Source organism: Orycteropus afer, unplaced genomic scaffold (genome assembly GCF_000298275.1).
Source record: "Orycteropus afer afer isolate SDZICR_OR568_19922 unplaced genomic scaffold, OryAfe1.0 scaffold00076, whole genome shotgun sequence".
Taxonomy (NCBI): domain Eukaryota; kingdom Metazoa; phylum Chordata; class Mammalia; order Tubulidentata; family Orycteropodidae; genus Orycteropus; species Orycteropus afer.
The window spans coordinates 90,214-102,305 of record NW_006921663.1 but is presented as its reverse complement, the minus strand read 5'-3'; the positions used below and the strand labels follow the sequence as shown (position 1 = coordinate 102,305).

General features: G+C 37.5%; 1 protein-coding gene across 1 annotated transcript in view; it reads left to right on the top strand.

The window, feature by feature from the left end:
* Positions 1-12,092, top strand: part of ZNF330 (zinc finger protein 330) — a gene marked incomplete at its 3' end in the record, with an annotated part of 62,730 nt that overhangs the window by 7,426 nt on the left and 43,212 nt on the right. The window contains exon 4 of the mRNA XM_042780986.1: positions 10,385-10,464. Coding sequence (XP_042636920.1) covers positions 10,385-10,464 — 80 coding nt within the window. The remainder of the gene's footprint in view (positions 1-10,384; positions 10,465-12,092) is intronic.

Here is a 12,092-nt window from a genome sequence, read left to right as displayed (position 1 = left end):
ACCACATCCCCATTTAATTCGCCTATTTGGCCTGTGCAAAAAGCAGATGCATCTTGGAGAGTGACAGTAGATTATCGTAAATTTAATCAGGTGGTGACTCCACTTGCAGTTGCTGTTCCTGATGTAGTTTCATTGCTTGAGCAAATTAGTACATCTCTTGGAATTAGTGTCAATTCAGAGTCAGTGTCCAGTAGTCCCCAAAAGGAGCTCTGGTGGCGTAGTGTCTAAGGCATTAGACTGCTAACCAGAAGGTGGCGGTTCAAATCTACCAGCCATTCCTCGGACAAAAGGTTGGGCAATCTACTTCCGTGGTGATACCGCTTTGGAAACCTAAGGAGGGGTTGTTATGAGTCAGATTCGACTCTATGGCAGTGGGAAAAATCTTTTGCTCTGGATGGGGAGAAATCAGTAGCTGCACCTTAGATGGCTGTTCATAAGCTTTTAAGACTCTAGATGCTACTGACCAAAGTAGGGTGTAGAACATTTTCTTTGTGGACTGTGCAGTGCCAGTTGACCTTGATGTCCCCTGAGACTATGATCCTGAGCCCCCAGTCCCAGCGATTCATTCCCTCAAGGTATTTGGTTATGGCTGAGAAGTTTTCATAACTTTGTGCCTTGTATGCTATACTACATTCATGGATATATTTGTAGCACATAAATAAATATGTAGAAATACCCTCTGTCAAACCTATATATGTTCATGGGTATAGTTCCATTCACCATCTAGCACCTGTTCAGCTTACAGCTGTATGTATTCACTCACAGATTATTATTATTACTGTTATTGCAGGGTCGTGTATGTAATCGTATTTACCTCTGTTGCTTTTAAGTCTTGTACTCCTCCCAGTGTCTTCCTTTGTTTCAATAACTTTGTGCTGACCTCCCTTTAATTGTATATTGCTTTCCCCATCACCCTGTTAATACATGTCTGTTCTCTCATTATTGATTTATCTTCCAACAACTGATAACTATCAAAGAGTGCTGTTTTCTGTGTATAAACCTTTTCTTCATTTTTTATAATAGTGGTGTCATGTGATAGTTGTTCTTTTGTGATTAAGTAATTTCACTCAGCATAGTGTCTTCCAGGTTCATCTGTATTATGAGGTGTTTTGCAGATTGGTCATTATTCTTTAACTTTATGTAGTGTTCCATTCTTTTGTACATACCACAGTTTGTGTATCTTTTCATTCATTCATGGGTACTTGGTTGTTTTTACCTTTTTGGTATTGAGAGTAGTGAGTGCTGCGATGAACATAAGTATGTGTATATCTGTTTGTGTCCTAGCCTTTATTTCTCTAGGATATAAAACTAGTAGTGGGACTGCTGGATCATATAATATTATAGTATTACTATTTCCTACAAAGAAGAAAACACCACACCGTTTTACACAGTAGTTGTAACATTTTATAGTCCCACCAGCAGTATTTGAGGGTTCCAGTCCTTTCACATCCTCACCAGCATTTATTGTTTTCTGTTTTGTTGAACTTTGCTGTTAATGCAGGGGTGAGATGATACCTCATTGTTGTCTTGATTTGCATCTCTCTCTTGGATGAGTGTGAGCATTTCATCCTTTATTTGTTGGCCACCTGAATATCTTCTTTGGTGAAGTGTCTGTTTATATCTGCTGCCCACTGTTAACTGGACTTATTTTGGTTGAAGTGTTGAAATTTACTGTAAATTTTAGAGTTTAAGACCTTGTGAGATAAGTCATTACCAAATATTATTCCCAGAATGTAGGTTCTCTTTTTGGTGACATCTTTTGATGTACGTACATATTTCATTTTTGGGAGGTCCCAGTTGTCCGATTTATCTTCTGCTGTTTGTGCAGTTTTAGATTGATAGTGTATTTATGCCATGTATTTGTTGTTGTTTTTGTTATGTGCCTTCCAGTTGGACCAGATCATCCTGACCCTTCCTTTGGTTTCTGAGGTAGTATTACTACAGATGTAGATTGCCCAACCTTCCTTCCGAGGAGTGGCTGGTGGGTTTGAACCGCCAGCCGTCTGGTTAGCAGGCAAGTGTCTTAGCCACTATGCTAGCAGAGCTCCCATGCCATGTATTAGGGACCCTAAATTTGTCAGTTTTTTTTCTTTTATCTTCTTTTTAGTTTTAGGTTTAAAATTTAGATCTTTGTTACATCTTAAGTTTAGTTCCTAATATGGCAAGAGATACAGATCCTGAAATTCAAGTTGGATTCAGAGGAGGATGTGGAAGGAGGGATATCATTGCTGATGTTAGATAGAGCTTGGATCAAAGCAAGAAATACAAGAAAGATGTTTACCTGTTTTTCATTGACTCTGCAAAGGCAGTTGACTGTGTGGATTATAATAAATTATGGATAATATTACGATGAATGGGAATTCCAGAATACTTAATGTGGTTATGAGAAGTTTGTAGATAGACCAAGAGACTGTCATTCAAATAGAACATGGAAACTGCATGGTTTAAAATCAGGAAGTGTGTACATCAGTGTTATATCCCCTCATCATACTTACTCAGTCTATATGCTGAGCGAATAATCTGAGAAGCTGGACTATGTGAAGAAGAGCATGGCATCAGGATTGGAGGAAGACTGATTTACCTGTGATAATGCAGATGAACCAGCCTTGTCTGCTGGCAGTAAAGAGGACTTGAAGCACTTACTGGTGAAGATTAACAGCTACAGTCTTCAGTATGGATTACCCTGCAATATAAAGAAAACACACCACTTATCTGTCCGTTTGTCTTACTGTGGTTGCTTGCATGTTGCTGTGAGGCTAAAGGCCACTGGCAATTCAAATACCAGTAGGGTCACTCATCGTGGACAGGTTTAAGCAGAGTTTCTAGATTAAGACAGTTGAAAGAAGGAAGGGGCCATCCACTTCTCAAAGAATCAGCCAGTGAAAACCTTATGAATAGCAGTGAAATACTGTTTGATATGTTACTGGAAAACTTTATGAATAGCTTGGAAACATTGTTTGATAAAATGCTGGAAGATGAGTCCCTCAGGTCAGAAGGCATTCAAAATATGACTGGAGAAGAGCTGCCTCCTCATAGTAGAGCCAACCTTAATGACGTGGATGGAGTAAAGCTTTTGGGACCTCCAGCTGCTGATGTGACACATCTCAAACTGAGAAGAAACAGCTGCAAATGTTCATTGATAATTGGAACATAGAATGTACAAAGTATGAATCGAGAAAAATTGGAAGTTGTGAAAAATATAATGGGACACATGAAGATCAATATCCTAGTCATTAATGAACTAAAATTGACTTGTTTTGGCCATTTTGAGTCAGACAACCATATGATCTACTATGCCAGGAATGACAAGTTGAAGGAGGAATGGCATGGCATTCATCATCACAAAGAATGTTTCAAGATCTATCCTAACGTACAATGCTGTCACTGATAGGATAATATCCGTATGCCTATAAGGAAGACTAGTTAATACTACTACTGTTCAAATTTACGCATCAACCACCAATGTCATAGATGAGGAAATTGAAGATATTTACCAACTTCTGCGGTCTGAAATTGACCACACATGCAATCAAGATGAGCTGATTTTTATTGGTGATTGGAATGCAAAAGTTGGAAACAAAGGAGAATCACTAATTGGAAAATATGGCCTTGGTGATAGAAATAACACTGGAGATTGCATGATAGAATTTTGTATGACCAGTGACTTACTTATTGCAAATATTTTTTTTCAACCACATAAACAGTGGCTGTATACATGGACTTCACCAGATGGAGTACACAGGAATGAGATCAACTACATCTGTGGCAAGAAGTGATGGAGAAACTCAGTATTTTCAGCCAAAACAAGGCCAGGAACAGACCATGGAACTGCTCATATGCAAGTCCACCTTGAAGTTGAAGACAATTAAAACAAGTCGACTAGAGCCAATATATGCCCTTGATTATATCCCTTCTGAATTTAGAGAACATCTAAAAAATATATTTGATGGATTGAACACCAGTGAACAAAAACTAGAGGTTATGGAATGACATCAGGAACATCATCCATGAAAAAAGCAAAAGGTCATTAATAAGATCGGAAAGGAAGAAAAAAGTAAAATGGATGTCAGAAGAGACTCTGAAACTTGCCTTTGAATGGAGAGTAGCTAAAGCAAATGGAAGAAATGACAAGATGAAAGAGCTGACAGAAGATTTCAAAGAGCAACTTGAGAAGACAAAGTCAGTTATTACAATAAAATGCAAAGATCTGGAGTTAGCAAACCAAATGGGAAGAACATGCTTGGCATTTCTCAAGCTGAAAGAACTGAAGAAAAAATCTAAGCCTCAAGTTGCAATATTGAAAGATTCTATGGGCAAAGTATGAATAATGATGGAAACATCAAAAGAAGATAGAAGGAATACAGAATTGCTGTCCCAAAAAGAATTGGTCAATGTTCATCCATTTCAGGAGGTGGCATATGATCAAACACCAATAGTATTGAAGGAAGAAGTTGAAGCTGCACTGAAGGAATTGGTGAAGAACAAAGCTTCAGGAATTGATGGAATGCCCATTGAGAAGTTTCAACAAACATGCTGCACTGAAGGCACTCCCTCATGTATGCCAAGAAATTTGAGAGACAGCTACATAGCCAACTGACTGGAAGAGATCTTTATTTGTTCCCATTCCAAAGAAAGGTGATCCCACAGAATGTGGAAATTACCAAACAATATCATTAATACCACACATAAGGAAAATCTTGCTGAAGATAATGAAAAAATGGTTGCAGCAGTGTACTGACAGAGAACTTCCAGCAATGCAAGCTTGATTCAGAAGAGGACGTGAAATGAGGGATATCACTGTTGATGTCAGATGGACCTTAGCTGAAAGCAAAGAGTACTAGAAAGAGGTTTACTTGTGTTTTATCTACTTTGCAAAAGCATTCAATATGTTTGGATCATAACAAATTATGGGTAACATTGAGAAAAATAGGAATTCTGGAACAGTTAATTGTGCTCATGAGGCACTTGTACATAGACCAGGAGTCTGTCATTTGAACAGAACAAGGGGACACTGCATGGTTTAAAATCAAGAGGGGAGTGTATCCCTTCACTATACTTACTCAGTCTGTATGCTGAACAAATAATCCGAGAAGCTGGGCTATATGAAGAAGAACATGGCATCAGGTTTGGAGGAAGACTCATTAACAACCTGCAATATGCAGCCAACACAACTTTGTTTGCTAAAAGTGAGAATGACTTGAAGCATTTATTGGTGAAGATTAAAGACTACAGTCTGTGTTATGGACTACATCTCAACATAAAGAAAATGAAAATCTTCACAATTGGTCCAATAAACAGCTTCATGATAAATGGAAAAAAGATTGAAATTGTCAAGGACTTCATATTACTTGGTTCTACAATCAACACAAATGGAAGCAGCAGTCAGGAGGACATCAGAGGATGTATTTCATTGGGCAAATCTGCTGCAAAAGACCTCTTTCAGGTGTTGAAGAACAAAGATGTGTCCTTGAAGACTAAGGTATGCCTGATACGAGCCATGTTATTTTCATTTGCCTCATATGCATTTGATAACTGCACAGTGAATAAGGAAGACAAGAAGAGTTGATGCTTTTGAGTTGTGGTGTTGGCACAGAATGCTAAAAACTAGAATGCTGAAAGACTGCCAAAAGAACTAACAAATCTGCCCTGGAAGAAGTGCAGCTAGAGTGCTCCTTGGGAGTGAGAATGGTGAGACTTCATTTGACCTCTTTGGTCATGTTGTCAGATGGACTGTTCCCTGGAGAAATATATCATGCTTGGTAAAGTGGAGGGTCAATGAAAAATGGGAAGGCCTTCAATGCGATAGATTGATATAGTGGCTATAACAATGGGCTCAGGTGTAGCAAGGATTGTGAGGCTGGCACAGGATCAGGCAGTGTTTCTTTCTGTTGTACTTAAGGTTCCTCTGAGTTGGAGCTGACTTGATGGCACCTAACAATAATAACATAAGGAAAAAAAAAATCCTCATAAGTAGACCAATAAGCAATATCACAATAAATGGAGAAAAGATTGAATTTGTCAGGGATTTCATTTTACTTGGAACTGCAGTCTACACCCCTGGAAGCAGTAGTCAGGAAATCAGACATTGTATCACATTGGGCAGATCTGCTGAAAAAGACATCTTGAAAGTGTTAAAGAGCAAAGATGTCACTTTGAAAACTGAAGTGCACCTAACCTAAGCAATGGTATTTTCAGTAGCCTCATATGAATGAGAAGCCTGGACAATGAATCAGGAAGACCGAAGAAGAGTTGATGCCTTTGAATTGTGGTGTTGGCAAAGAATATTAAAATACCTTGGATTGGTTGAAGAATGAACAAATCTGTCCTGAAAGAAGTGCAGCCGGAATGCTTCTTAGAAGAGTATGGTCACGCTTTGTCTCACCTATTTTGGGAAGGGGCCATTCTCTGGAGAATGCTGTCTTGCTAGGTAAAGTAGAAGGTCAGTGAAGAAGACCTTTAACAAGATGGATTGGCACAGTGGCTGCAGCAATGGGCAAGGATTGTGAGGATGGCACACTACTGGGCAGTGTTTCATTTTGTTGTACATAGGGGTGCTGTGGGTCAGAGCTGACTCGGCGGCATCTAACAACAACAGCAACAACAACAGATCTTTATGATTTTGTTTATTTCATGAGATTTATTATTTTTCTTTGTTATTGCCCTATAATTTATTATTCCCAGGTTTAAAAGAGTTCATTCTATCCTGATGCTGTCTTGACTTCCTCTCCATTTGGAAGCTCTATAACTACACCATTTATTCCCTCTGTTTTATAGTTTCCTTCCTGCTTGGCTTATTTCTGCCTAGAAATCAAAAGGTTAGTTTTACTGAATGTCCTTTTTAGGTAATTTTCCATTTTTTTTCTGAGATACTTTCAGGATACTTTCTTTGTCTTTGGTCTTGGAAAGTATGATTATGGTAGGTCTTGGTGATTTTTTTGTGTTGATCTATCCTGTTTTGTGTTTGTTGAGCTTCTTGAATGCATAACTTCTCATCTTTCCTGATATTATGGAAGTTTTCTTCCAATGAATCTTCAATAATTTTCTTTTTGGGTTTTTTTTTTTGTCTCTTCTTGTTCAGGAATTCTCATCATACATAAGTTATTCCTCTTGATGGTATCCCTAATAAATTTTAACCTTTCTTTAATTTTTTTTTTTGTTCTTTTTTCAGGTTATGCCTGCAACAAATTAGTATTGAAAGAGCATTGTCTTCAGTCTCGCTAATTCTGTGTTCCTTTAATTCTGTTCTCCTCCTTTGTTCTCTGTTTCTGAAATTTTAGTTTTAATGTTCTGGATTTGTATTTGCTGTTTTCCACTTATTTTGTCAGTGTGTTCTTGTATTGTTTTTCTGAAGTCTTCTAGAGTTTCGTCTGTTTCCTTGATTTTTTTCTGTATTTTCCATAATCTCCCTCTCTGTCTGTTGAAACAACAAAAAACAAACTCACTGCCATTGAGTCGATTCCAACTCATTACAACCGCCGTTGGGTTTTCAAGTCTGTAAATCTTTATGGGAATTGCTTGTCTAATCTTCCTTCTGTGGAGCAGCAGGTCGGTTTGAACCACTGCCCTGGTGAGCAGCCAAATTCCTTACTCACTGTGTCACGAGAGTTCCTTTCTGTCCATTGAGGGTATCTAAATACAATTCTTTTGAATTCTTATCAGTTGGGTCCAGTAACCTTTCTTCCTCAATAAAGTTTTCTGGCTCTGTATTTTGGTCATTTGTGTGACCCACCCTGTCTTGTTTCTTTATGTGAAGTGAGGTTGCCTGTTGTGTCTGAGACATTGGGGATGGAGTGCACTTGTATGTTGCTTTGTTTTGTTCAGGTTTTTTGCTTTGATATATCTGGACAACATGGATTGGCATACTACTTGTCTCCCTCATTTGGCATCACTTAGGCTCTCACCAGTTGATTCCAATGGTGGTCAGCTGGTGAGAGCCTAAGTGATACCAAACGAGGGAGCAAACAGTGAAACAATGCATTAAAAGATAAGAATATTTTAAAAAGACAAGGGAAGGAAACAAAGGAGAAGAAAAAACAAAACACAAATGCAAGAGTGGAGAAAAAAGAGGAAAAAAGGATGAAAATAAAAACTAGGGAAGGGAGGAAAAGGAGAAAAACAATAAACAAGTGAAGGGAAAGGAAAAAAAAAAGAAAGTTGAGATGATGGTGGGTCGGGCACCCAGTCCCTTGTGACATTCAGTGCTGGTCAGTGAGGTAGTGGGGCATGGGGTGCCTGGTCAGGGATGGTATTTCTGTCAGTCTTGGGGGCAGTTGGGTTCAGGTCACCCAGACTGAGATGACATGCTTTGCCAGACTTGAGCACGACAGTTGGTAGGGTGCACAATCAAGGATGATGTGCTTTCTTACCTGTGGATGCAGTGGGGGTGATTCGCCCAGACAGGGCCTGAAGTGGACAGTATACTCCATTGTCTGAGAGGGTATCGGTGGGTGCAACACTCGGTTTGGGACAGCACTTTGGCCAGCCACAGAATTGGCAGTTGGTAGGGCACCAGTCCAGGACTATGTACTCTGCCAGCCATGGAGGTAGCAGGGGCCTATGTACTTGGTTCTCAGTGGTGTGCTCTGCAGACCATTGGGCAGCAGGGATGGGGTGCCTGGTTAGGGCTGGTGTGCTCTACTGGCTGTGGAGGTGGCAGGGGGTGGGACACTTGCTTCTGGATGGCACTTCTGTTGCCTTAGTTGGTAATAAAATTGTATTAATTTGAGAAATGATAACATGTTTACTCTCCTAATTCTCATATGGAAGATTTGTATTATATATTTGTATTTAAATAACTGTTAATAATTCCTGCAGTAAATAAACTTGATTAACTTTGTGCACTACAAATTTACCTACACTTTTAATTTGTACAAGTATGCCCTTTGTTTATGAGATAATAATTTCAGGTGGAACATAGTTTGGGGTATGCTCATTTAAACACCTTATTTATGATAATATTACAGAAAATTAAGAATATTTAGAGCTACATCTCTAATGTAGTTCTAGCTTTCAAAGAAGGCTTCCAATTCTAAAATTAATGAAAGAACATGAAACTGGATAGTTACCTGCTAGTTTTTATATTCTTATTTTATAAAATATAAATGAATGTATGGTTAGAAATAGAGTATAGGGAAAAGAAAGAGCTAAGTTCTTAGGACCATCTCATTTTCAGTTTCCCTGTTTTTGAATCAGAGAGTTCGGTGGCACTGCAGTTAAAGCATTGATTGAGTTGCTAACGAAAAGGCTGGCGGTTTGAACCCACCAGCCACTCTGTGGGAGAAATATGGGGCAATCTGCTCTTGTAGATTTACAGTCTTGGACACCCTATAGGGCAGTTCTACTCCATACTGTAGGGTCACTACTGATAGCAATGAGGGTTTTTTTTGGGGGGGTTGTATTTGAATCACAGATCATATTTACTGTATGTATTATATACAAATACGTTTCTCCCTCATGATTCTTGTCTTGTGCCTATTGTCGAGCATGGAATAATTGTGTGGCGGCTGCCTCTTGTTTCCTGTTTTCTCTTTTTTCCCATTTCTTTTTTCCCAGCTTTGTTCTTCAGGCAATCAAGACAGTGGAAAATTGAGCATCTTCTGCTTCATTAGTGTTTTACTTTGTGGATTCTTAACATGTCACTGTTAATACTCACACACTGTTTGAAAATTTGAAGTTTTTGTCAGTGCTTTGGATTGGTAATTTGTGGCTAGATCAGAACTTTGTGGTTGTATTTTGATTTTTAGCTGTATTCCTGTATTCCTGTGTTTTGAGTTCACTTGAACACTATTTCAAAATCCTGTTAGAAAAATGTTTACATGGAAGATACATGTTTGCAAATTTTTACATATATATATATATATATATATATATATAAACTTAAAAAAAATGAATCAGGTAAGTTGCATAATCATTATTTGATTTCATTTGGTTTGAGATACTCTGAAAAGAAATAATCAATAACTTTAAACCAGACTGTCTTTAATATAAAATATAAAATTTACTTTTAAGTTTGGCTTTTTAAAAATATATTTTAGTTAATCTGAAAATTCATAAAATTTTTAACTGCTGTAAATGATCTTTAGATTATAAAACATAACCTGAAATTTCTTAGTATAGATACACATTAGCATGCAAATTATTTTATAATATATTTTAATAGATTTATTAGTAATTTTGTAATTTCAGAATATGAGACTCAAGCAATCAGGTCTTAGTTATTTCATTTCTTTTTTTTATTTATGTGAGCAGTAACTCTTGCTAATTTTGTTTATTTTGAAATTTTTTTCAATGATAATTTATCTAGGGCTAGATGTAAACAGGAAGGAGTGAATATTTATCTGTACTACTTTGCAAGAGTAATGATATAAAATTTTTTCATTAAAAGGCAAAACTAAATGTATGATGAAGTCTTCAGACTGTGTCATAAAGCACGCTGGTGTTTACAGTACTGGCCTTGCAATGGTGGTAAGCTGCTTCTGATTATTTCTTAGACTAGTAGGTTTCCAAGAATAAGAAAAAAAACTCATTCTTACCAGTGGTGATTTTTTTTCTAAATAGCAGCCCTTTTTCCCTTGTTTCAATCAACTTTTGGTGATCTGGATTATCTATGATACATGCTATCTATATGGTTTCTCCTTAATGCTCACATATTCTGGCTGCTTTCTTCTTATTGGCAAATGTACAAGTAATAGAAGCTTATTTTAATGACTTCAACAAACATTCATTTTGTAATTGTTTTTATTCTATTCATAGCATCTTTCTAAAATGTGTCAATTAAACTTTGAAAAACATCAGGCCTTTGGTTAAATATGCTAAGTGATTCCAGAAGAACTTTAGTGTTAACAGTTTTTCTTTTTAAAGCTTTATGTTTTAAAAAGGAGCATGTACTTAACACAATTATACATAATCTGTTTAGTAGATGTGGGATTTTTGGAAAGATACTCAGTGTTTCAGATAATAAAAACAATTAGGATATGTGATACATTTTCTTTTTCACTAGAAAATGTTTTCCCTTTAAATATGATTTAATACATTTTATTGTATTCCACTGTATGACTTTATACTTTAATTCTAAATTTTAGTGTATGAGTAAAATAATACTGTTTTTTTATATTTAGGAGAATATTTATAGGAACTTTCCAAGAATGTATATTACTTATAAGGCAGGCCTTTATGTGATATATTTCATGTATACATATTTTATAGAGACAACAAACCAGAATTATTCATAATCATCTTTTGAATTTCTCTTAAAATACAGGTTGTCAGTGCTATCTTTAATCAAAGACCCTTACAGTCTTCCTTGATAGTTTACTTATGTCTAAAATTTATTAGTTTTATTTTAGTTCACTGAGTTGATCAATGCAAATGGTCTCTTCTTATGTAGAGAATGAATTAGTGGACTCACATCATTAGCTATAAATTCTAGAAGAGTGATCTGGATATTTTCTATTTGCTTCCCTAGACTTCCTTTGTTTTTACCCTTTTCCACTCTACTTTGCCTGGGAGGCTGACCTGTATGGACTGGATTAATGGCCTTCATACCTTATGGCTTTCTGTTTGGGTTTGGCCAGTGGAAGGCATCAGCAGAACACCTGAGGATGGAAGTAGTATTTATTCCCCTAGTGTACTCCCTGCTGGGTTGTCCTGATTGGTTGTGGCCATCCTCTAAAGGCCACAACTCCTGTGAGGATTCCTTTCTTTAAGCTCTGTTGAGGGGTATGGTGACCATTCTCCCTCCTTCCATCCCCTTCTCCCTTCAGTCCTAGGAATGCTAATTATAATTGTATTATCCTTTGATGTTTTTCCTAAACCCTGCCCTGTCCTTTGTAATTTTTCTATTTTAAACTCTCCTTGATCACTGCAAACACGGCAAGGAGGCCACATGTTCTGACTCCTCTAACCCTACAAGGGGAAGACAGGATTACCAGCAGTAACCCAAGGTCTATTACTGTAAGGCCAGCCATGCTGCCTTCCTCCAGCCCTTTCACCAACCATTCCTCCCAAAGCACCCACCACCTCTCTCCTGGGTTCAATAATTCGCTGCAGTGGCCACACAGAACTCACAGATTATGAGGTTTATTAGGGAAGCA